Source organism: Protopterus annectens, chromosome 3.part0 (assembly GCF_019279795.1).
Source record: "Protopterus annectens isolate FY-2018-M chromosome 3.part0, PAN1.0, whole genome shotgun sequence".
Classification (NCBI taxonomy): Eukaryota; Metazoa; Chordata; order Ceratodontiformes; family Protopteridae; genus Protopterus; species Protopterus annectens.
Window position 1 is genome coordinate 768,643,546 of NC_056731.1, and position 26,546 is coordinate 768,670,091.

Below are 26,546 nucleotides of genomic sequence, written 5' to 3' on the forward strand. Positions count from 1 at the left end.
ACTATCAAGCGTCGGGCGGAGTTCGCCCAACACTATTTTGGCAAAGCGTTTAATTATAAAATGTCGTCGGATACTCCGACTACCGCTATGTCCAGAAAACGCAAAGAAAAGGACCGTCAGTCGAGAACTGCGGTCTCCACCGACACGCCGAAACAAGCTCCACGTGGGCCGGTTCTCAGTGAGACGCCTTTGCAGTCCCTGACTACCGACGACACTCCCTCGGCGGGGTCTTCTGTACCTGAGACCACTGGTTCTTCGGCCCTTTCCCAAACTACTACCGAAGCCCCTGTTCATGTCGAACCCACCAATGTGGATAGATCTACATCCACCCATGGTGTATTTAGGCCTTCATCTTCCTTCTCCATCAAGGCTTTTACAAAAGCCAAATCAGCCAAGCATCTTTCTAGGCCTGCCTCACAAGGCCCAAGACCTGGGCCCACGCCTAAGAAGCACATGCTTAAAATGGCTGAAGACCCTGATCACTCTTATCAGAGGTTCACAGGCCCCTCCGGACAAGAGACCCAGAGTAGAGGAGGATTCTCCTCCTTCTGACCAAGAATCCATTTTATCAGAACATTCTGATGCTGAAGAACAGTCTTATTCACCCTTTGAGGATTCGGATGCAGAGCAGTCCATTCCTTCTGTATCCCCCCCTGAGGAATTTTCCTTTGGGGAAACTTTACACTCCTTGAGAGAGCACTTCCATTGGGAAGGCCAAGACTTTTCAGACTCCAAGAAAAGACTTAGGGAATTCCTCTGGTTACCTCAGCATAGGCCACTGGCTATTCCTCCTGTTTTGGAGGTTTTGGATGATGTATACTCGGAGGCCTGTTTAAATCCTGATTCTCTGCCTCCTGCTCCAGTTAAGCCGGATAGGTATTAGAGTTCCTAATTCTCATCAGTTCCTCTATAAAGGCCATAATGCAGACCCTGAAACTATTTCTCAAGGTCCTAAAGGAATTAAGGCTTCCACGGCCAAGAATCCACTACCTACGGAAAGGGAATCTAGATCACTAGAAAGGTGGGGTAAGAAGGTTTACACCTCGGCCACCCTTGCCATGAGGGCCTTAAACTGCCAGTTTCATATGATTAAATATCAGCAATTTCTGTTATCACAATTAAAAACAAAAATGTCACAACCTGAACAACCAGATTTAAAGGAGTTACAGGATATGATGCATAGTGCTGAGCAAGTGGGCAAGCACACCTTACAATGTGGTTATGATGCACTAGAGGCCTCCAGCAGATCAGCCGCCACTGGAGCAGTCATTCGCAGACATGCATGGCTAAGGGAACAAAATCTTCCAGATCAGGTGAAAGCGAAAATTCTAGATGCACCGTTACATAAGGATGTTCTTTTTGGTGGTAATGCTGAGGATATTTTACGTAAAATGGAAGAAAAGGCAAAATCTATGCAAACTGTCAAAGCTTTCTTACAGGTTCAGCCACCAAGGTTCAGCAGGAATTGGCTGTCAAAAAACTGGTCCTTTCCAACCACTGACAAAGCCCAAAGGGGCAGATACAGACGCGGAAGGGGCAGAGGACAACACCAAGGATCCTACAGAGGCAGACAATGGCAATCACCAACACCAAGAAGTGGTGATGACAGTGCACAGCAGTACAGAAAACAAACTCAATGACTCCCTCATTTCCATGCCAAGCAGAATTCAACTGACAGCACCTTTGGGAGGGAAACTGGCACTATTTGCAAACAATTGGCATATTGTCACAACAGACAAATGGATTCTGGACATAATAAACAGAGGCTACAAATTTCATTTCCACACTCTTCCAAAAATGAGAGGCATGCCAAACCTACCACAAAATCAAAGGGTAGAGGCACAACTACAAATCGCAAAGCTCCTAAACATGAGGGCTATACAAAAGGTACCTACGCACCAACAAGCACAAGGTTTTTATTCAAGGCTTTTTCTGGTGCCAAGAAAAGGAAGCGACTGGAGACCCATTCTGGACTTATCCACTCTCAACACATTTCTTCTAGTGCCAAAATTCAAGATGCTCACATTACAGCAACTCCTTCCCATGCTGGGCAAGGGGTTTTGGCTGGTAACATTGGACCTCAAGGAGGCATACCTGCATGTCCCAATCAGACAAAGTTGCAGAAGATACCTCAGATTTCTTGCAGGTTCAAATCACTATCAATTCTCTGCATTGCCCTTTGGCTTATCTACTGCGCCCAGAGTATTCACCAAGTGCCTGGCATCAGTGATCGCATACTGCAGACTTCAAGGGATACAAATTTACCCTTATCTGGACGACTGCCTGATCCAAGCGGACAGCAAACTCGTACTTCTCAAACATCTGGCATATGTGACACGTTTACTGCTTTCTCTGGGATACACCATCAACAAGGAGAAATCAAAACTAACACCCTCTCAGAAATTTACCTTCCTGGGTGCCAGCTTGGACACAAACACCCAGATGGCTTACCTAACAACAGAAAAACAAGGGCAACTATCTCATTACTTCAAAATGCTTGCAAAAAGTACCAGGCTTACTGCAAGGAAAATCCTGCAGGCTCTGGGATTCATGGCATCTTGCATTCTTCTAATCCCATGTGCAAAGCTGCACATGAGGAAACTTCAATGGTACCTAAAGAATCTATGGTCTCCACACAGTCACAGCTTAGAAGTGGAGATTCCAATAATTCCCTGTCTACAAAAGGAATTCATATGGTGGGCCCAAGCATGCCAAGTAAACAAAGGCCTCCCATTCTGCAAGCCTCAAGCTACACAAGTCATAACCACAGACGCTTCAGATTACGCCTGGGGGGCGCACATGAAGGACAGGTGCATTCAGGGCAGATGGCACAAAACAGAAAAGCACCTTCACATCAATCAAAAAGAAATGCTGGCAGTAATAAATGCAATTTCAGCGTTCAGAGAATTCCTGCATCCAGGACAGCTGCTCATAAGAACAGACAACACCACAGTAATGTGGTACATAAACAAACAAGGAAGGACTCATTCATACCCCTTGTGCAGATTAACCATGACTCTTTGGAATCTAGCTCTGGAAAGACAAATAGAACTCCAGGCTCAGTACCTACCAGGAATGGAAAACACACTGGCAGACACTCTGAGCAGGCATATGACAGACCCTCACGAATGGAAGCTACATCCACACGTATTCACAGAGATTATTCAAGCGTGGGGAAGGCCAGACATAGACCTTTTTGCCTCCCACAAAAATCATCAATTAAAAAAGTTTTGCTCAAGGACCTTCCACCCAAAGGCTTGGAAAGTGGACGCCCTTTCATTCACATGGACAACTCGGTCAGTTTATGCATTCCCACCACTGCCTCTGCTGGCCAAGGTGCTTTTGAAAGCAAGAACAGACAAGCCAAGGATGATACTGATTGCTCCAGATTGGCCGAGACAACATTGGTATCCACTATTGAGGAGCCTAACTCACACTCCTCCGTGGCCCCTGCCTCTAACACCTCTACTGCTGACGCAGAACAATTTCAAAACTCTTCACAGTCAGCTGAAAACTCTCAGTCTAGCTGCATGGAAAATTCCTTAACTTCACATCAGGCACTACTCTCCAAAGAAGTGCAGGATGTCATTTTGGAGGCTAGAAGACCATCTACAAGAAAAGCTTACTCCGCAAAATGGAAGCGGTTTTGCTGTTGGAATGAAGAAAGAGGACAGGATCCTAGAAAATTAAACCTGCCTCAGATTTTACAGTACCTAACTGATCTTTTGAGCAAGGGACTTTCCTTTTCCTCAATCAAGATACATGCTTCAGCAATATCTGCAGAATTCAATATGGATCCTCCTTTATTCTCACACCCTCTACTGCGACAGTTCCTCAGAGGGGCTAAGAACATAAGGCCTCCAAGGAAACAACCAGTGCCAGCTTGGGACCTTAACTATGTACTGGAAAAATTGACATTGCCTCCTTTTGAACCAGCTGCTTCAGCAGAATTACAATATTTGTCCTGGAAAACAGCTTTTCTCCTGGCCATCACTTCAGCTCGTAGGGTATCTGAGTTACAGGCCCTCATGGCGGTGCAGCCATTCCTCATATTCCATCAGGACAGGGTTTCCCTGCGTACTAACCCCTCCTTTATGCCTAAAGTAGTATCTAGGGTAGCCCTAAACCAGGCCATCCACCTGCCTACCTTCTACTCTAATCCCCAAAACAAAGGGGAGAGGCTGCTTCATTCTTTAGATATCCATAGGCAGCTTCGTTACTACTTGGACAGAACCAAGTCATTCAGAATATCAGATCAACTCCTAGTTTCCTATGCTGTGGGGGGTCAAGGGAAACCTGTAACTAAACAGACCATTTCCAAGTGGATTGGTCACTGCATACGCTTTTGTTATTCCCATCATGGAAAGCTCGTACCTACTGGTATCAGATCACACTCCACTAGGGCCACAGCCACCTCTACAGCCTTCCTCAGAGGAGTGCCTACTAAAGATATCTTGGAGGCAGCCACTTGGAGTTCTGTACATACCTTCACAAAGCATTACCTTCTGCCTTTATACTCCAGAACTAGAGCAGGCTTTGCCACTGCAGTTTTGCAGGGCATTCTAGCTCAACCCAGTTCCATAGTACCTACCACCCTATACATAGCTTTGGGATTCTACCCATATGTAATTACTGCAGCTGTAATGCACGATGAACATAGTACAGTTTTGTACCTACCATAAATGTAGATGTTCGAGGGCTATTACAGCTGCAGTACAGGTTTCCCACCCTCCTTCCCCTCTTGGTAAGACCTTGGGGTTTGAATACCTATTCATACCTGCTGACTGGGTTATCCTACTATGTTTTATTTGCTTACTTTTGTGTATTACACTAATTTATGTATTGCCTTCCTTTTGGGGGCACCTGACATCTGGGGCAAGAAAGACTGAAGAAGATGGCGTCGGCTGTGTCTTTTATACTCTAGCCTTCCTGACGTCAGAAGAGTACGCGACAACAACCGACGCCGGACCAAGACTTTGGAATTCGGCCGACCGAGGGACCGCCTGCCGGCAGAAAACCCATATGTAATTACTGCAGCTGTAATAGCCCTCGAACATCTACATTTATGGTAGGTACAAAACTGTACTTTCCATATAGTACCTACCACCCTATGCATAGCTTTGGGATTCTACCCATATGTGATTACTGCAGCTGTAATGCACGATGAACATAGTACAGTTTTGTACCTACCATAAATGTAGATGTTCGAGGGCTATTACAGCTGCAGTACAGGTTTCCCACCCTCCTTCCCCACTTGGTAAGACCTTGGGGTCTGAATACCTCTTCATACCTGCTGACTGGGTTATCCTGCTATGTTTTATTTGCTTACTTTGTAGATTAGATTTATTTATGTATTGCCTTCCTTTTGGGGGCACCTGACATCTGGGGCAAGAAAGACTGAAGAAGATGGCGTCGGCTGTGTCTTTTATACTCTAGCCTTCCTGACGTCAGAAGAGTACGCGACAACAACCGACGCCGGACCAAGACTTTGGAATTCGGCCAACCGAGGGACCGCCTGACGGCTGAAAACCCATATGTGATTACTGCAGCTGTAATAGCCCTCGAACATCTACATTTATGGTAGGTACAAAACTGTACTATCTCCGTCCTGCCTTGTCTTCAAAAGGAATTCCTTTGGTGGTCCAAGGCATGTACTGTAAACAAAGGAAAACTCTTCTGTCTGCTTCCTGCCACTCAGATTCTAACCACGGACACCTCAGATTATGCATGTGCAGGGCCTTTGGACAAAGGATCAGACGCACCTGCATATCAATTTAAAGGAAATGTTAGCCGTTCAGAAAGCTCTATTGGCCTTCAGGAATCTTCTACAACCAGGACAACTACTGATACGGACAGACAACACCACAGTTATGTGGTACATAAACAAGCAAGGGGGGTCTCATTCCTACCCCCTTTGCAGACTAGCCATGGATCTTTGGAACACAGCCCTAGCTTGCAATCTGGACCTTCAAGCACAGTTTCTACCAGGGAAGCAAAACTTCCTGGCAGACAGTCTGAGCAGAAACCTTTCCGATCCACACGAATGGATGGACTCCGAAATATTCAAGATGATTACAGCAGTCTGGGGATGTCCTCACATAGACCTCTTTGCATCCCACCTCAATCAACTACAATTTTTTTGCACCAGGACTTTCCACGATCAAGCTTGGAAAGTGGATGCTCTATCATTCAGTTGGAGAAACCTCTCGGGATATGCCTTTTCGCCTCTTCCTCTTCTTCCACGGGTATTACTAAAGATCAAGCAGGACAAGCCCAAGATGATAATCTTGCTGGCCCCAAATTGGCCTCGACAGTTTTGGTACCCAACACTGAGAAACCTTTGTCTAGAGCCACCCTGGGTTTTACCACAGATTCCGAACCTTCTGTCCCAACACCAGGGTCAGATTCTACACTCCCATGTTAAAACTCTCAGCCTGGCGGCCTGGTTAATCCAGGATCTTTGATTCATTCTCTCCTACCCAAGCAGGTTATGGATGTCATTTTAGAAGCCAGACGTCCTAGCACTAGAAAATCTTATGCAGGAAAATGGAAAAGATTTTGTTCCTGGATGCTGGCTCAGGATTCTGATCCTCTTATTCCTAACATTCCTCAGATTTTACTTTACCTGTCAGACCTCTTACATAAGGGTCTCTCTTTCTCTTCCATAAAGATACACGCCTCTGCTAATTCTGCTCATTATAATACAGACCCTCCTATCTTTTCCCACCAGCTCATGAGACAATTTCTCAGAGGAGCTAAGAACTTAAGGCCCCCTAGATCTCCTCCCATTCCTGCTTGGGATCTCAACTATGTTTTGGAAAAGCTCACCTTACCTCCTTTTGAGCCTGCTGCCTCATGTGACATCAAGTTTTTATCTTGGAAGACAGCCATCCTTTTAGCTCTGACCTCTGCCAGGAGGGTTTCAGAGTTGCAAGCTCTTATGGCTCTGGAACCTTATATTATTTTTCATCAAGACAGGGTGTCTTTAAGGACTAATCCTACTTTCATGCCTAAGGTGGTTTCCAAAGTGGCTGTAAATCAAACTTATTCACTTGCCAACTTTTTTCCCCACTCCTCAAAATAAAGGGGAAAGGATCTTACATTCCTTGGATGTACACAGACAACTACGTTTTTACCTGGACAGAACCAAGGACATCAGGAAATCAGAGCAATTGTTTGTTTCTTATGCTTCAAGTTCCCAAGGTAAAGCCATTTCAAAACAGACCATTTCTAAATGGATTGCTCATGGAATCGGATTTTGCTATTCACACCATGGAAAGCAAATCCCAGGGAGTATAAGGACTCACTCTACCAGAGCTGCTGCCACTTCAGCTGCCTTCCTCAGGGGAGTTCCTACCAAAGACATTTTGGAAGCTGCAACTTGGAGTTCAGTGCATACTTTTTCCAAGCACTACAATCTACCTCTCTACTCTAAGTCTAGGGCAGGCTTTGCTTCTGCAGTCTTGCAGGGCCTTATAGCCGCCCCCTCTACTTTATGACCACCTCCCTTTCTTTCTGCTTTGGGATTCTACCCTACAGTCATGACTGCAACAGTGAAACACGATGAACATAGTACAGTTGTGTACACTTACCATAAATGTAGATGTTCGAGTGTCTTCACTGTTGCAGTCTGAGTTTCCCTCCCTCCTGTCCCCTCTTATTTTTTCTTTTGTGTAGTTCCTTTTTTCACCCTTCTTCTGAGGTGTATTTGCAAAGGGTATGGGACCTTATTCATTTTGGAACTTCTGACATCTGGGGCAAGAAAAACTGGAGAACATGGTGTTGGCTGTCAGCTTTGTACTCCTGGCGCTCTGACGTCAGGGAGAGCATGGCTGAACAGCCGACGCCGGACCCAGAGTTTGGGATTCTGGCCGACCGAGGACTGCCTGCCGGCAGGGGAGAACCCTACAGTCATGACTGCAACAGTGAAGACACTCTAACATCTACATTTATGGTAAGTGTACACAACTGTACTTTTCCTCCGGGTACTTTGGTTTCCTCTCACCTTCCAAAGACATGCAGTAGGTGGATTGGACACACTAAATTGGGCATAGATGCGAATGTGTGTGCGAATGAGTGGTAGGGGCATAGGTGCGAATGTGTGTGCGAATGAGTGGTATGGGTGAACTACCATGGCAGGACTAGCCACCTGATGGTGTAAACCTTGGCTCCAGATTGTCACTGTTGTAAGTGACACTCCGTCCCCATGTGCAAAATGGGGAAAAAGGGGTTGAGGATGGATGGAAATAAAGTAGAAGATCATTGTCTATGAGCATCGGACAGTTGTTAAATTGCCTAACTGTACCAATTACTGTAAGTCTGGCAAAAGAGGGCAGACTAGTTCGTTGATCTTCATTCTGAACAAGAGTCTGAGGCATGTCTGTGAAGAATAAGAGAGTATAATAGTGTTTCAGTTTTGGGTTAAAGTATTTTTTCTGATAGGAGAGTAAATAAATGTAGATTTGATTTTTATTTTGTACACAAGTTAACTGTATGCAGTCAGTATTCTTGCAGTCAAGTTATAAGGTCAGGTTTGGCGAGCTCTCATTTGCATTTGATGCCCCAACTGAAAAGGGGACGGGTAGACTTTGGAAGTAAATATTACCTTTCATCTTATTTGAATGAGTTGATCACCTTTTATTATTTAACTGCTTTCTGCAAATGTTTGTTTCATCTGTAGGCTGCCTGTTTTCTTATTGTATCTCACTCCAGTTTACTTATTTATGAATCTGACTTGCATGCAGTGTTGACATTTTATTAGCTGGTCAGTGATGCTGTTGCAGGCCGTTGTATATTCTTTCGCACTTCCATAAGTAAGACACTAACATCAAAGTAAAATGTCTGTTTTCTAGTTCCTTGCTAAATGTTTGATTGCTACGCTGTCACAGAAGGGCTTGTAGTATAGCTTTATTCCTTTTTGCAAGTGGCCTTCTGTTGGTGTTCTGTCCAGTAAACTTGACCTGTTACTGGTACTTCACTCTGGCATTACTGAATCAGTTATTTAGTCCATTACCTCACACAATTGTATGAAAGTATCATCTGTGTCATCTGGCTATTTTGCACATTTCCCAGTTGTTGGCATCCCCCCCCCCCCCTTGTTTTTTTCTTTCTCTCCAGCTCTGTTCCTTCTGTTTATCACTTGCATATTTTGTAACGGTTTCTCTATTCCCATACTGTGCCATTGTGTTACCGTTTAGTTGCAGCACTGTTGTGACCTTGTCTTCTAGCTGGTTAATCTGTTGGTACTACCTAGCACCCACTCCTCCGCTGACCCTACTGCTTACCAAATTTAGTAGGTTTATTTATCCCCCAACATGCCGTTTCTTCTGTTGCTACTTTCTTTTGCCTGCTTTCTACTCTTTTTTCCTACTCTGTGATAAATTCTACCACTGAGAGTGGTGGTCTCTTCTGCATTTAGTTGCTCCTTCCTGTTCTCCCTCACCCTACCGTACTGTTGTGTGTTCTCTCATCAGTGGCAGTGGTATGATGCCATCAGCCTTCTTCCCAACTGTGAGAATGTAATGGTAGGTCACAAACTTACTTTTCTACTTTCAGTGCTCACTTTCTAGACTGACATAGCTAATACCTCCCTGACTCTCTGGGCTTTGGCAGTCGAATCACTATAGCTATGTGCCATTGCAAGAGTGATCTAATCATTAACATAATACAGTTGTGTAGGTAAGCTTACCATAACAGTAGATGAATGAATAGATCATTGCTGCAATACTGCAGCCCTCCCATCCTGCCTTTTCAGTTTATTCTTTTATTATTCCTTGTATTGGGTCTTATTGCTTATTTTTTGTCTTGGCTAGAGTGGGTTTCACTTTGCCCTTGTCCCTCTTTCTTCTAGCGCACTAATATCCAGCGTTGGACATTGGTCCTGTTGGGTACATATTACAGCCTCAATTTGGTGGACCTCTGAGTTTGATGCCTCTACTTCTGCTTTTATACCAGCACGCCCTTGTGTGGCTTCAGATGTGTGTTGCCCAGGGAAGGTACCCAAAAGCTTTTATACACTGGTCAAACATTTGATCCTTAGTAAGATGCATCCAGTACAGTTATAAGCTACTGAAACACTGATCTGTTCGAACATCCTTTGTTTTTGTAAGTTTACTTGCGCGACTGTACTGTCTGCATATCCTATACATTGTAGCCAGTTTTACTTGTAAAAAGCTTGGTGTGTATTCTCTCTCATCCCTACAACTTCCTTTGGAAGCATAACGGTTCTGTGGTGAAAGGGTAAGATAAGTCACTCTGATGTACGGGACCTAAGGTTTTTGCTGCTTTCATGTGGCAGATAACTTACTGGGGGAAGTGTGGCTTGGGCTGCTGAAATGGAACACTGAAGTCAAATGTTAGAGAAAAAGTTTAAAAAATAGTTGTGTAGATACTACTTGTAGTGACATTATCCCTGCTGCCGACATTGGTATTCTTTTCTACCATTAGTTGCCTAATGAGGGTGGTCATAATATGATTTTGTTTAGCAGGGGAAGCCTCCTCCCCCACATTGTACTTCTGAATCTATAAAACATGACATTATATTGACCATACATTGAATATTCAGATTGGTATTTTTTTCAACTCGACTATCTGGCTTGTGATGTCATTTTGTAAGCCCACTATTTTGAGCCCTTTCTTCTTTGCCTACAAAAGATGCTCAGTTTACTTTGCTTTTTGTAGAGGATAAAATAGTTATTTATATGAACTGTTTCTTCCACTCATTTCATCTTTCCCACCATTGGTTTCACATTTCCTGAAATTCCACTCTCATCTGAATCGTTATATGTGGTTTGCCACTGCAGATTGAAAAGGCTGTAAAATACCCAGATATCTGAAAGACTTAAAACCCATAGTGGAGAGACAATAAATTGGCGTTTCCGTTTCATGGTTCAAAAATTAATGTGATGATTATGTGGAAAGGGAATATAAAAGAAGGTAGGAGAATTGAAATACAGCAGCAGGAGAGACGATGAACTTAAGGTAGTGAAGCCTGGATGAGTTCAGTGACATCCTTCACTACTGTGTACCTTGCCGTTCAGTATGAATGTGATTAAAAAAATAAATAAATAAATAAAAAAAATCCATGTTCTATTTCTTGTGGCGAATTTAGCCTCAGCTGTTCCTTGGTGAGTCTTTGCTGCAGCCTTGAATGTAGAGACATGTCAGCAGAGCAGAGAGAATGCTGCAGAACTTTGAATTGAAATTTCTGAGCAGAACGATATACTGTTGTTTTTTTTTTTTTTTTTTTTATTTGGCACATAACATTCAGTAGAGGCAGCCAGCTAGCGCAAGTACTTGCGTTAGTCATTTTAAGAAAAGTGCACAAGTAATAATAGTTGCCTTCTTTGAAGAATAAGGTTGTATACTTGATCTTGGGAACAAAGTTTCTTTAAAAGCTCAGTCTCATTACAGTCTTGTATTGCTTGCCTACATTCTAAGATGCAATTTATTTTTGTGGATTTTTTTTTTTGTTTTTATGTGTCTGCTTCATTCTGTAGTTACAAATCACTTTGGTGTCGCACTTCATTTAAGGCACGGCACTCTATGGTCCAACTTCAGACTTGGAAGGCACTGACTGCACCTCTGCCACTAATAGTAAGTAAAGCTGATGCTATTGAAGTGGCAGATATGGGAAATGACTCCTTTTGCACCCTGATCAAGCAGCAATGTATTTGCCTTCTCCACCCCAGCCTAGGGTCTTGAATCTCGGTAGGCTTGACCTAAAACACCTTGTGTTGCTTCCCTTCATGTATGCCTCTGCATACAGTAAGTGGTGCAATGCGTAATGTAATACCAAACACCGACACTAGGGGGGCAGTTTTGGAAGATTGTAGTTGTAGCAGTATTACTTGTTTAGCCCAACTGATGCATGGACTTGCTATTAGTCTTGATGCCTTAGCATTGCAGGTAGATCTGACACATGGCCTGCTGGGTTACTCTTCAATTTTTCTAATGTAAAGTGTATTTATAAATTTATATTTAAACTTTCACAAAAATTGTGTTTGTGTTTTTGTTAGGCATGTATGAGAAGCTTTTTTTTGTTTTTGCTCATAAAATGGATGAAAATATCAAGTGTGCTCTAATACTGACTAATGAAGAAAAAAGGAATAATTTTGTATGTTTTTAAAAATGTGAAACTGACACTTTCACTGTCCAGTCTATTTTTAATGCCTCTTTGAAAACGTCACCTCTGTGGGGTTTTTTGTTTTTTTTTGTTTTTTTTTTTAGAGCTTATTGAAAGATTATTTTGACTGATGTAGTAGCAAGTGTTGCTGTGCACAGTTGGTACTGTAAAATGCACATGCAAAACCGGGGCATGTTTGTATTTACATACTCATTAGTTTAATTTGGTCCTAGAATATTTAATGTGAACAGTGTACATTGCTATAAAGCAATTACTGCCTTTGTCACGTAATGTTAATCGGGTCTTCATTGCAACAGACTTTTTTTTCCAGAAAATCTTAAATTTCAGAGGTGAAAAAAGTTTTAAATGAATGGGGAAAAAAAGGCTTGCAAAATTCAAGATGAACAGTTGATTCTTTGTTAAAAGTTTAATTTTCAGTGTGATGATGTGAATTTGGAATACTTTCATATAAAGGCATTTGCCCACCATGTAGATAAAAGCAAAACCTATGAATAATGACTCCTCCATTCCTTTTTTTAGAGGTTTAATTATATCTTCAATAACTGAAGGATACCCATTCACATGGCTTCCCCACATCTGCTACATAATTCAGTCTATCATTGTTAAAATGATTGTTTAATCACTGTACAGTGATGTTAGAAATGTTCAAAAATGTGCTGTATCTGTGTGTCAAAAGAAGCCTAGCAGATCTAGTCAGCAGAACAAAAGAGCATTAATCATTGTTTCTGTAAACCTGTTAAGGAGATGGCACTACTGTAAAATTTAAACTATGAAGTTAATAGTTGAGCAAATGTTAAACTTGGAATAGAAACAGCATAACAAAATGTTGCTGATGTGAGGCAGAATGTGAGATGGCCTTATTACCATAAGATCACTCTGCATGAAACTAATAGGAAAGTTCAAACAAAAATACAGAAACTACTTTAAAGTGCATTTAAATGTGAGTACAGCTTCAAAGGTAAAAAGGGGAAACTGAATTGGATGAGAGTTTTGCCAATATTGAAGTAAAACCTTGTGTACTTTGGGTGGAGGAATGCATGTCGTGGCAAAGGCTGCTGTTGGTTAAGTATACCTAATAAAGCTTGTATATAGACCTTATAAGCAACAGTTTATGCACTTCCCTCAGTTTGGCTTCTGCCAGAGACCCCATGACACTCAATATTACATCTGAAAATGGACCTACCTCACCTTTTTCCCTTCAGATATCTTTCTGTATTTTAGAAGCAGTCATAGCTCTCCTCTAATCGATCTAGTGTAGTACAGGTGCAACTTCCCCATTTTGTGTAGCCATCCCCAATATATACCATCAGTGATCAGAGCATTCTGTGTGCTCTCTCATTTCCTTTCAGCACTTGCTGTCCCCTTTCCCTTTTAACACAGAAGTACACTTTCCTACATCTACACTGTATCTTTTACTCATTGGAGTTCTGTACCCTACACTCTCTTATCAAGGCAGACCTCTCAACTCTCCCTATTTTGGGAGAACGTTCCTATTTTCAGGCCTGGTTAATCTATTCACACAATGCATTTGTTTTTAGTGGAATGTCCCTATTACCCCTTCACACAGTTTTCTGAATCCCCATTGTCGCATGTGATTTTTTTAGGCTGTGTAGTACACAGAAAACTACACAATAAGTCAGACATCTTGCATTTCCCTTTTTCAGAAGCAAATTTAAATGACCTTGTGTGGTAGAATTTTTAAATACCCAGTCTTGTAGTGATCAGAAGTGGCACTATTAGTAAAATCTAAACTGTTGAGTTGATAGTTGAATAAATGCTAAACTTGTCATCCCAGAAGTCAATATCACCTTCCCAACCTACCCTTCTGATTCTGTAATGCCTTTGGTGTATTAGCTGTTGTCATGACTGATTGGTCTCTGTGTATCACCTGCCAGGTTGGTAATAAGGTTACACTGGTCTAAATTCCCTTGTACAAAGGAGAGGTAACTGCATCTCATAAAGAAAATTTTCACCTTAATCACTAATATTCATGTAAGAAAGTAAACCTATTCATTCTCTTGTCTGTCACCCTGGATGAACAGATGTCTTGTGCTGCCCAACACTGCAGAGGCTGTAAAACATTATTTCTTTGGCTTTTTTTTTTTTTACCCCCCACTCCCACTCGTAATCTTATCCACTTTCCATTTGTCAAACCCCCAAAGTAAAGAGCTCTCTGCATCATAAATTTAGATGCAATAATACTGTTACACTTCTTGTGTATGTATTTATTATCCTACTCTTATTCTAAAAACAATTCCCTCAAACTAGCCATGCTTTAGTTGACCCACAGCTCAAACAGATCCATCCATGTTTCCCTGGAGGCATCATCTGTTTCCCTATTCCACCCACTGTATATACTAATTAGAAAATCTGATTTCATTAAAAGTACTGACTTGCCTACAAAACAACATTGCAGTCCATAGTCATCATGATATCAGAAGGCCGTTCCAGGTGGAGTGAAATGGCACCCCTACCACCATTTGTACAGGATTTTAGTGTGTGTACGACCCATTGGTTTTACCTAAGACTGCACTAGAATCTTCACTGTATACCACTTTAAGGTTTTGATACCCATATGGTCTGTCTGGCTGCTGTCTTTCCACCAGGACCTGTTGCCTACTTCCCATCTTCAGTTAGCTGTTGTAACCCTCAGATCATACTGGAGCCCCTTCACTGTTGCCATTAAGTAAGTAGTCCTTTCATTTGTAAGGCCAGTCCCTGCCTAAGAGTAGTGATACTGCTACTACTTTATGTATAGCATAGAAGTACTTGTTTTTAGGCTGCTATAGCCATGTAGGCACACTTTCTCTCTGTCTGTTCTGTCCCTTTTCTTGACCCTAGAAGTTCTTGTGTAGCAAGTAAAAAAAAATTGGCTAACCTATTGGCTCCTCAGCTTGGACTTGACCATCCATGAAAGTTGCACTCATTGCACTTTCCCTTGTTAGCCTGTGCCCCACACAATGGTTGTTTGACTTGGGCAGTTCTTATCCCTCCAAGTAATATGTCAACAGTTCATGTGCGGTTTGAATTATGTCACTTTGTTTCTCCGGCTCTGACAGTTAACCCTGTATGGTTTTCTTGAGGTCCCTGTTCCTCAAGCAGTGTATTGATTTACATTCTGTAGGTAGTACTGCATGGATTCTAACTTCTCAGCAGAATTTCACCCATTTCTTCTATAAACCTTCATGTCACCTGCTATTGCATAAGCCTTAGAGCACACCTGAGACCTTAAGTGTGGCTAAAGCATCATTACTTCATTCACTTTCATTCCTGTATAAATTTTGCAGTTATTGCTTTCTTTTCTCTTGAATAGTAACACCATAATTCTGGTACATTGTATGAAATGTTCACTAAGTCGCACAGCATTCAACTTCATATATTGTAAGGATTACATAAAAAAAAATTCTCAATGTACTTGGTCTACTTAATCTTTATTGCTTAGCTGGCCATTTGTAAGCTACCCAAATGTAAGAATGAATCCTGAATAAAATCCTTTATCCTTGGCAGAAGTTTTACTACCAGTAGATGTAGGGAAGTTAAACATGGCTTGTTGAACACTTTGGGTGTCCATCATGGTCTTTGCTTATGAGTAGTCATAAAGCCAGTCCCATTGGATAATAAAAGGAAATGTTCGCAACTTAATATGGAATATTCTAGAAGGCATACATGGATCTAAAATTAAACAAAACCATAGCTTTGAAGCAAGAAGTTGGTTGGGATGTGCCTTGTCTGGCTGTCCTAGCATTATGAGAGGAAGAAATCTTGGAGTACTTGCTTATTGATGATGATAATGATGAAATAATCGATGAAGGTAAAGGTGTATGGTTGGACTAGATTGTAATTTGGAAAAGAGCAAGCCAAAGGGGGGGGGGGGGTGACCTGAATTTAAATAAGTACTACTCCATGGGAGAGAATAAAAGATTAGTAAAAGAGACGTTGTGCATATCGGACTGAAACAAGAAGTAAATCTTTGATAAAAGTTAGAAATGAGATTGAATGTTGATGATGGCGTAAAATTTATAGAACATGGGTTTGGGAGAAACGTGCAATAAATGAGCAGTCAATATGAGATGGATAAATTTATATCCGACTAGAAGATGAGATTGCATAGTAGATGATTTCTTAACTAAGAGAGGTTATGCAGTGAAAGGAGAAAACAAACATGACGATGGAAATGTGAATTAAGGATAAAGATTAAACGCGTGCATATGATTTTTGACTGCATTAAGCTGGATTGAATTGGGAATATGACATTTTAAGAAACTGGAAAAATATTTGATAGGAAATTAAATTCTCTGCTTTTTGCGTAATGCTGTTCTGCTGAAATACTTTGGTATAGGTAAAAAGACATAAACATTTTCAGTTTTAGTTAAGTGTAACTAAACAATCAAAAGCAACCTGTGCATATAGGGAAGCATTGCTGGTTCAGTGTTAATATTTTAATGTTCATAAGTCAGCAATTGGAATTGATATTTGCTTGCTAAGGTGTCAGGCTTGGTATGCTATGCTGAAAACTGTTTTTGCTGGCTCCCTTTTTTTTCCTTTTTTTTTTTTTTTTTTTGGTTCCCTCTCCTCCCCCTGCAATTCTACAGGGCTTAATCTGCTCTGAAGAAATTTTTCAGTTTATTCTTTTAGTTAGACATATTCCTTTCCCCAGTAATCCTGATGACAGTGTTTGGCAAAAATGATCCTAAATTTTCAGATTCTCAGTGTTGGCTTTTGTCATTCTCTGCTGAAGTGATTCAGTGATGTTTGCATGATCACAGCACACAATGTACAAGTGTATGCTTTTCTTTCTGAAATCTGATTGGTTGCTAACTCAGAAATGTTTAACCTCCCTATATGTTGCATTATTTTGCAGTCACCTTAGTCTACATTTCCTTATGTCCTGTATTTTCCCTTTGGATTGAGTTGCGTCTGAAAAGAAGGAACATTTCAGTTATTTGGTTAACAATTCATAGTGGCACCCCTGTGTGATTAGTATGGCGGCCCAACAAGGAGCCAACGTTCTTCTGCTCGACACACAATGGAGCTTCTTATACTATATTAAAAATATATATATTTATTTTTGCAGGCGGAAGGGTGAGCTTTCAACATGGAAGGAAGAAGTAAATTGGATCAGATAATACAAAAAAGTTAATTTTTGAGTTTCTTCAAAGAGTTGACATCTGGAGGGCAACCTATCACTTGCAGATCCCAGTGTTCTCTAACAAAAACGTGTATGTCGCTTGTATGTCACAGTAATGTAGGAAAAGTCCACTCTCTCTCTTGATTACAGGATGGTGAGAGTAAAAGGTGTGCCTGAAGCATTAAATCTTTCTGGAAGTGAACTACATATGTTTTAGTGGGCCCGTTCTGTTTGCTAATGCACTACTGATATGCACATTGTTCAGAGCAGTCACAGCCACCACAGGCATTATTTTGCTGGTCAAGTTTTGCTTTTCATAGCCCTTATTGTGATGTTTGTGTGTTCTGAAGTTCATGTACGTAGTTAGAAAAAGCTGTTCAACTTAAAACCTTGACCAGAACTTGGTGGACGGTAGGAACAGAGGGACAAACTAGGTTATATGTGACCTTGTTAATGTTTCAGCTGTTGGGATTATGCTCATTTGTGTGTGTAGTTGACCTTTATGAGAGAATCCGTACATGTGGGCAGTTCTCAGTCTCCGTCTCTGTGGTGAGAAGTAGGGGACAGAGAGCCCACTGTTATGGTGACCTTGTATCTTGATTGCATCACTGTAGGCTACTTGAAAGTTAGGGTAGATGTGACTGCATTGTTTCATATCCCAGGGAAATGGAAAGAAATTTCTGTATTCTGTCAACATACCATCTCAGTTTGTAAGTAATGCTCCTAGTAGCATCTTCTGTGTAAAGGTATTAAAAGATGTATTTTGAGGAAGGAGCTAGTAGAACAGGTGCATTTAAATTTGATAGGGGAGAAAGATGAAGAGAAACTGGGTGAAGTTTTTTCATGAACAAATTTTGAATAAAAGTGGGTGTTTAGAATAGTTTTTTTAAAACCACCACAAAATTTGGTTGATCATAGATTTTGAAGTTTGCAAAAATGATTTAAAAAAAAAAAAAAAAGGTGGATTAGTTAGTATTGAATTATCAGTATAGTTAATTGCAGAGTAATATTTACTGAAATGTATTTTGTTTTCTTTCAATAGATTTGAAGTGCCATTGTCACCACTGTGTAAAAAGCAACTTCACATGCGTGACAGATGGCGTCTGCCTTGTTTCACTCAGTGTGAGACATGGCAAAGTGACACGTAACAGCATGTGTGCTGAACATAAAGAACTGATCCCTCCAGACAGACCATTCATTTGTGCACCTTCCCCTTCAGAAAAGTTCATGAAAGTTGTATGCTGTGAGGACGACTTCTGTAACCGTGAAGAATTGATTTCCATCCCAGGTAAAACTTAACAAAAATTCAAATTAGGGCTTTGTATGCAAAGTGCTTACTGTCTACTTTTTCTTGTATTTAGTAATACAATTATATTAGAAATGAGAATGTTCTGATTTTAAAGCTGCTAATTGCTGTTAGTATACTTATAACATTGGTATTAGGGCATCACCTTGTATATCTGTCTGCCTTGCCTTTGCTGTTTTGCTTCCATGAGAGCAGCAGTGTTTAAAGCTTGGTGTGCTTGACAATTGTATACACATCAAAACTGATTTTTTACTCTGCCTGTGTACATCATATTGTTTTATATATTGCTTACCCCTAAAAGTAAACCCAGTGCTCAGGGGATCTGGGAACACATGTTGAGAGTCACCTGACCTTTGACCAACAAGTGTGTCTACTGTGGTGACAAAATAGTTATACATTGCACAGCTTGTAAGTAATGGAATGGTGTTCAGGTCCAAGGAGGCCATTGGTCTGAGGAGAGCAGAGTATAGTGGAACAGTCATTTAAGGACAGTGCACCCTTCAGTCTGTAACTGACCAGGCACTTGAAACATCTTTAAAGACCACATAGGTTCCTTGCAGAAAGAATACAGGGAGAAAACCAGTCCTGTGTGGACCATCTAAAATCCCTCTCCCTGCATTCAGTCTCCTACAGATTGCTGTACAGCAATCAACTCATAGCCTACAAGGCATTGTCTGATCTCACACTAAAGGACTTGTTGCATATCCACAAAGCAAATAGCATCAGAAATACTCAGTGGTCTTCTTAGATCACTGTTGCAGTGTACCAAACTGTTGGGGAGGGGTGTTTATCTTGCCAAATTACCCGAATGCCCAGCTGGGGTACCAAAGCCAAAACCTTCTATACAACTATATGTGTGAAGTAACTTTGGCACCTATGTTCCTAATGGACAGGGGCAACGTGTGAATGCTTGATGTGTACATACCTTTATTGTAACTTGCAAAATTCCTTGGGGTAATGACATTTCAGCAGTATTTTGGTAAATTTTCGTGCAAGCTTGACTTGGCTTAAAAATGTCTATTGGGTCGATAGGCTTGTAAACCACGTATGAACTTTGCTTGCTTCCTTTGACTAAACTATAACTGATCTGGTCAAGGATCCAGAAAAAGAGAAAATGTGTATGACCTAAGTAACATGAGCATACTCTTTACAAAGCAAAAATTTCAGGTTACTGAGTTTGCATCAAAATGTGATATATGATTTACATAAAAATGTTTTATTTTAAAAGACATGTTAATGTTTCATGAAATGCCGGAGTGTATTCAACAGAGGCATGACAGTAACAAAGCAGTTTACTTCCACTAACACAAAGTGCTTTGTGGTGCATGTAATTCTTGGTATGTATAAAAAAACAGTAATAACAAAGAATTTCTAGTTTTCTGACATTTTCATTTTGAGTGGTAGTTTTTCATTGAAGCTGTCCGTATTGCAGCGCTGTCAAAATTCTGTATTTAGAAGAATGTCTTATTTGGTTATGTAATATGTTTGTAAATTAATTTTTCTTAAATGTTGGCCAGGGGATCTAGGTTTGCACTTGCCTTGTTTTAGACTTTGGATGATGTTTTAACTTTAGCTGTGGGAGTAAAAAAGATGTGCTAGAAGCTGCCAAAGATTTATGTATGGCTGTTAGGGAAGATTTATTCATTTTCTGACTGAGATTGCAAAAGGATACATATCCAGACTCCATACTGCAGATTGTCCTTTTGTGTCAATTTGGTAAAAGTCTAGCTATTGATTTTATGAAAAATATATACTATTTGTAGCAGTGTTTTGTTATAAGTTAAATATAGGCCTGTGCCACTTTGCAGACTGTGGAAACCACTTAAGGCAGTAAGTATAAAGAAATGAACATTATGAGGAGCCATGTACATCAAAAAGTGACAAAAACAAACCATGCTGAATATTTAATCTCGACTTCAGAGTGCATTAAACATAAAATACCAGTCTTCGTTTCATTAACCACCACAACCAGCTGCTTACTGTGCTGCCATAACTGGTGGATTACCTTTTAAGTTTTAAGAGCACTCACAGAAGTTTCTATGTTAGTTTAGTATACAGCAGAGCACAACTCCTGAAAATGACTGTGGTGACTAGTGACCCTTCATGCCGTGACTAGTGACCCTTCATGCCGTTAACTGTATGTAGTGAACAGTACTTGGTCAGTTCACCTTCTGCTAACTAAGCAGCAACAGCTTCAGAAATTCTGTCCAGTTATTAACCATATCACTAGGATTTGACAGCAGTTCATCCTTTCCTTCATATGCTGTTCTTTTATATGTTGAACAGCTGACCAAAAAAATAGATGGGGAGATGCCAAATGCTGCCTGACTTCTAAAATAGTTGTCTAAGAAGTGCTGGGAGTTTAAATATATATTAGTATTATGTATTCATCAAGTTAATATTCCATGGCGTCTGGCATAAGATTCTAATTACCATAGTCCAGACTTCTGATCTTTTAGACATCACTTGTCTTGTGAGTACAAACTTGATGTCAGAACATGATGCTGGGAGGTCTCCCATCAGCTGACTCTGCTGCCATAGTACAGGTCTGGTGTTTGCAGAATGGACCTAGGAAACCATGCCCAGGAACTATGGAAAACAAATAGTTTCTTTAGTCAGCCTTTTGTGCATGTGGCAAATCCATTTTGTGCTTATTTGTATTGAATGCTGAGTAAAATACACCTTTAATCCGATAATAGGCGACCTCGGTGAAATGAAAAGGCGTGCCAGTCACTGATGCACCAAACGGAACACAATTTATTGTAGAAAACACAAGAACTAAAAACAAAAAAATTAAGCGCTTTCACTCATAACCATGAGCTTCATCAGAACAATTTCCACACAAACAATTCATTATTTAAATACTATAAATTGGCGCCAATCAGTTTCTTATATATTGAGTTTCTTATATATTGTGTTTCTCATATATTGTACTTTTTATATATTGTTTTTTACACATTGCTTTTATTATCACACACACATTTTTTACTACTAATTTATATTGTAAGTAAATATATATCATGTTCAAGCCAGGTTATGGTTTAATGGTCCTTGCAGTGTCAAGCAAGTGAAAATTATTATTAGATAGTTTATTGAGATTAATCACTTGTAAGTAAAATTACGGTACCCCTTTAAGGAAGGGAACAAGTCCCATTTTGGCGCCAATTTATAGTATTTAAATAATGAATTGTTTGTGTGGAAATTGTTCTGATGAAGCTCATGGTTGAGTGAAAGCGCTTAATTTTTTTGTTTTTAGTTCTTGTGTTTTCTACAATAAATTGTGTTCCGTTTGGTGCATCAGTGACTGGCACGACTTTTCATTTGTGCTTATTTGTAATCTTGTGCAAACTTCCCTTTATATCTTCTGATTTAGACAAAGCCCCGTCAATCTACTTGGGCACAACTGTCTGAGATGTGTTAAGTTCATCTCAAGGAGCATATTGTTTAACCCATTACAAATGATTTCTCAAAACTTGTAGACCCATGTGAGCCAAGAAATTTCTGCACACTGTTCTACATGTTTAACCACACAGATTTCTTCACTAGTTGCAGGACTAGCTGGATTTCAGTCTCCAGTCCCCTACACAACTTGAGCGATTATAATATCGTAACTTTGTACTAACAGCATATTCTTGGTTGTCGAAGTGCTGCAGGCAAGGCAGAACCAGTCTGGCTAACCCAGAATATTGGGCTTCACTACACGGCTTCCTAATTGTACTTATCTGCTCATTTTGCAGAAGGGTGCATGGCCATTGTAAAATGCAAGATTGGCTTTGTTAAAAATAATGACGCACTCTCTTTCTTTTGAACTGTCTTAATTCACCCACTACTCTTGTTCAGATAAGCTTTCAAATTCTTGGTACCCAAAAACATACCTTTACTGTTGTAAGGACCATTTGTCTTGGGATGCTGGGATTACATTTGTCACACCTGGGGATTCTAGATTTATGTGGGTAGTGCCATATACAATGAGTTAAGAACATAGAGATTATTGTTATGAATTTTATGTACATAGGTAAAAAAAAGCATCATGGTTGTCCTTAATGTGGTTATCTTCTGTTCATAGATAACTTTGGTGCACTCTTGATTTCCTTACTAATTTGATTACGTTTTAGTTTATGACATGGTAGAGGGGCAATAGTTATATAAGGCTAGAAACGTACTTATTGAGAGGATGGAAGGTATTGAGGCTTCTTACATTTCTGGATGATCACTCCAGTAGCTCTACTTGATAGAGGCACTGGGAGCTAATGTCAGGCAGCACAATGCCAGGGCACTTCTATGGGCTAGGCTTGTAAAGGCTCCAGGGCCATTAGCCTAGTACACACCTATGAACTAGTGATTGGGTGACTGGCAGTCCATTGCATTCACTGTTGTGTAGTTATTGGGATTTGCATTTAAGTATGAAGATAGCGGTATCGTGGGAATTTCATTTTTTCCTGAGAGACAGCATCAACATCAGAGTGTTGTGTATGTATAACACACACACACACACACACACACACACACACACACACACACACACACACACACACACACACACACACACACACACACGCGCACACAATTTTGGGAGGTGCAGGAGGTTTGCTGTTGCTCAAAATGCCTGTATTAATACAACTATAAAAATGTGACTTGACGTTTAGTGCAGTGTTTTCTGATCACGCTTATGAAGGTTGATCAGAAAACCTTTCTCTTGGCATTCTATTTTCCACATGTATGCTGCTAACTGTGGGAGTATCTTTTTGGTTATGTTTTCTAAAAAATCTATTTTTTACTAACTTAATTGAAAGCTTCCTGTACATCTTCTCTTCTGCTGTGAGTCTGTTCTCAGTTTAGGACCATGAAAGAAGGTTTGAGTTTGGGGGAGAGAGTAACTGGTTCTCTGGTTTGCCGTTGGAGAAGATGGGATGGCCATGAACCCTTACCCATGGGCCACATAAGGAATTATACTCATGTGAAACTCTTGAGACCGTATTGCATTGTATCATTTGCCAAGCATCTTGCACATTTTGCTAATGTCTTGTTGCTATTAGTAATTCTGACATATAGGAAGGGACACAGCAGAAGACTGTTTTGTTTTATACTATGGGAGAGAATTATGGTTCACCTGGGAGAGTGAGAGCCATGAAGTCTGGTGCAATGATGGTGTCATGGTCAGTACTTTTCTAATAACACCTTCACATTAAAGGCACTTTTGGAATGCTTGAGGGTTATTTTAGAAAGACATGTTCAAGGACTGCTACATGCTAAGGGCATCCTTTTCTCATCTCAAGTTAAGTTTTCCTCTCTACAGAATGATCCCCACATTGCTACATGTAAAATGCATTTCTGTGCCACCCAACCTCCTCTTTGCTCGGTGCGTTAGGTTTACGGCATACGTCTTGTTACTTTATTTAGGAACTTGTCTCATCGGCTGTAATGACATTTTGCATGTTGCACTTCAAACTTTTGGCATAGGAAGAGTCTGTTTAATAGATTTTGCAAACTTGCCTTCTTTCCTTCTCAATAGAATTATAAAATGAGCCTAGTACCGGACTCAATGACTCATTAATGTGACTCTGTGGTCAGCCACAGCTGAGAGTGCAGCTTAAGGATGCAGCACAAGAAGTTTTGCACTTCTGGATGGCCAAAGCATTTAGCAGCACCAAGGATCAAATGATGGAAATCGAAAAAGGGCAATTGTGAGGTGGAGTTCAGGGAAGAGTTAAGACAGGCACTGGGTGGGGTGGAGTTCAGGGAAGAGTTAAGACAGGCACTGGGTGGCAGTGAAGAGTTACCAAATAGCTGGGTAACTACAGCAGAGCTAGTAAGGAAGACGGCTAGAAAATTGCTTGGTATGACATCTGGACAGAGGAAGGATGACAAGGAGACATGGTGGAATGAGGAAGTACAGGAGAGTGTACAGAGAAAGAGGTTGACAAAGAAGAAGTGGGATTGTCTGAGAGATGAAGAAAGTAGACAGGAGTATAAGGCGATGAGGTGCATGGCAAAGAGAGAAGTGGCGAAGGCTAAGGCATATGCAGAGTTGTTTGAAAGGTTGGACACTAAGGAGGGAGAAAAGGACCTGTACCGATTGGCTAGACAGAGGGACCGAGCTAGGAAAGATGTGCAGCAGGTAAAGGTGATTAAGGATAATGAGGGAAACATATTTACAAGCGAGGAGTGTGTGTTGAGCAGATAGAAAGAGTACTTTGAGGGGTTGATGAATGAAGAGAATGAGAGGGAGAGAAGGTTGGATGATGTGGGGATAGTGAATCATAAAGTGCAATGGATTAGCAAGGAGGAAGTAAGGATAGCTATGAAGAGGATGAAGAAATGGAAAGGTTGTTGGTCCGGATGACATACCTGTGGAAGCATGGAGGTGTTTAGGTGAAATGGTAGTGGGGTTTTTAACCAGATTGTTTAATGAAATTTTGGAAAGTGAGAGGATGCCTGAGGAATGGAGAAAGTGTTTTTGTACCAATTTCTAAGAATAAGGGTGATGTGCAGAGCTGTAGTAACTACAGAGGGATTAAACTGATCAGTCACAGCATGAAGTTATGGGAAAAAGTAGTGGAGGCTAGGTTAAGAAGGGACGTCATGATTAGTGATCAGCAGTATGGTTTCATGCCGGGAAAGAGCACTACAGATGCGATGATTGCTCTGAGAGTGTTGATGATGTACAGAGAAGGTCAGAAGGAGTTACATTGTGTTTTTTTAGACTTGGAGAAAGCATATGACAGGGTGCCTAGAGAGGAGTTGTGGTATTGTATGAGGAAGTCGGGAGTGTCAGAGAAGTATGCAAGAGTGGTACAGGATATGTACGAGGGTAGTGTGACAGCGGTGAGGTCTGCGGTCGGAGTGACAGATGCATTTAAGGTGGAGGTGGGATTACATCAAGGATCAGCTCTGAGCCCTTTCTCCTTTGCATTGGTGATGGACAGGTTGACAGATGAGATCAGACAGGAGTCCCCGTGGACTATGATGTTTGCAGATGACATTGTGATCTGTAGTGAGAGTAGGGAACAGGTGGAGGAGACCCTGGAGAGATGGAGATATGCTTTAGAGAGAAGAGGAATGAAGGTCAGCAGGACTAAGACGCAGTATATGTGTGAATGAGAGGGAGGATAGAGGAATGGTGAGGATGCAAGGAGTAGAGGTGGCAAAGGTGGATGAGTTTAAATACTTGGGATCAATAGTTCAGAGGAATGGTGAGTGTGGAAGAGAGGTGAAGAGAGTACAGGCAGGATGGAGTGGGTGGAGAAGAGTGTCAGGAATGATTTTGTGACAGACTAGTACCAGTAAGAGTGAAAGGGAAGGTCTTCAAGAGGGTAGTGAGATCAAGCTATGTTATATGGGTTGAAGACAATGCCATTGACAAAAAGGCAGGAGTTAGAGCTGGATGTGGCAGAGTTAAAGATGTTAAGATTTGCACTGGGTGTGACGAGGGTGGACAGGATTAGGAATAAGTATATTAGAGGGTCAGCCCAGGTTGGAAGGTTTGGAGACAAAGCCAAAGAGGCAAGATTACGTTGGGTTGGACATGTGCTGAGGAGGGATGCTGAGTATATTGGGGAAAAAGATGCTAAGGATGAAGCTACCAGGTAACAGGAAAAGAGGAAGGCCTAAGATAAGGTTTATGGATGTGGTGAGAAAGGACATGCAGGTGGTTGGTGTGACAGAGCGAGATGCAGAGGACAGGAAGAAATGGAAACGGATGATCCGCTGTGGCGAACCCTAATGGGAACAGTCAAAAGCACTGCCTACTGCTGGAGCAAAACCAATACAAGTCTAAGTGAGCCACTGAAAAGAAGTGTGTACACATACTTCCCCTATAGATTCTTAAAGCAGAAGTCTAGAATCCTGCATTTGAGTAATTGGAAGAGACGGCCTAAAGCAAAAACCGAAAAAAAAAATGATGGTTTTGTGCACCACAAAAAAAGGAAGAGCCTTAGTCGAAAATGTACCTCTTTCACTTCTCTACC

The 26,546-nt window shown here is 41.0% G+C and overlaps 1 protein-coding gene across 1 annotated transcript in view; it reads left to right on the forward strand.

Annotated features, from left to right (window-relative positions):
- Positions 1-26,546, forward strand: part of TGFBR1 (transforming growth factor beta receptor 1) — an 845,154-nt gene that overhangs the window by 319,199 nt on the left and 499,409 nt on the right. Inside the window, exon 2 of the mRNA XM_044065109.1 lies at positions 18,316-18,561. Within this exon, the coding sequence (XP_043921044.1) occupies positions 18,316-18,561 (246 nt within the window). The remainder of the gene's footprint in view (positions 1-18,315; positions 18,562-26,546) is intronic.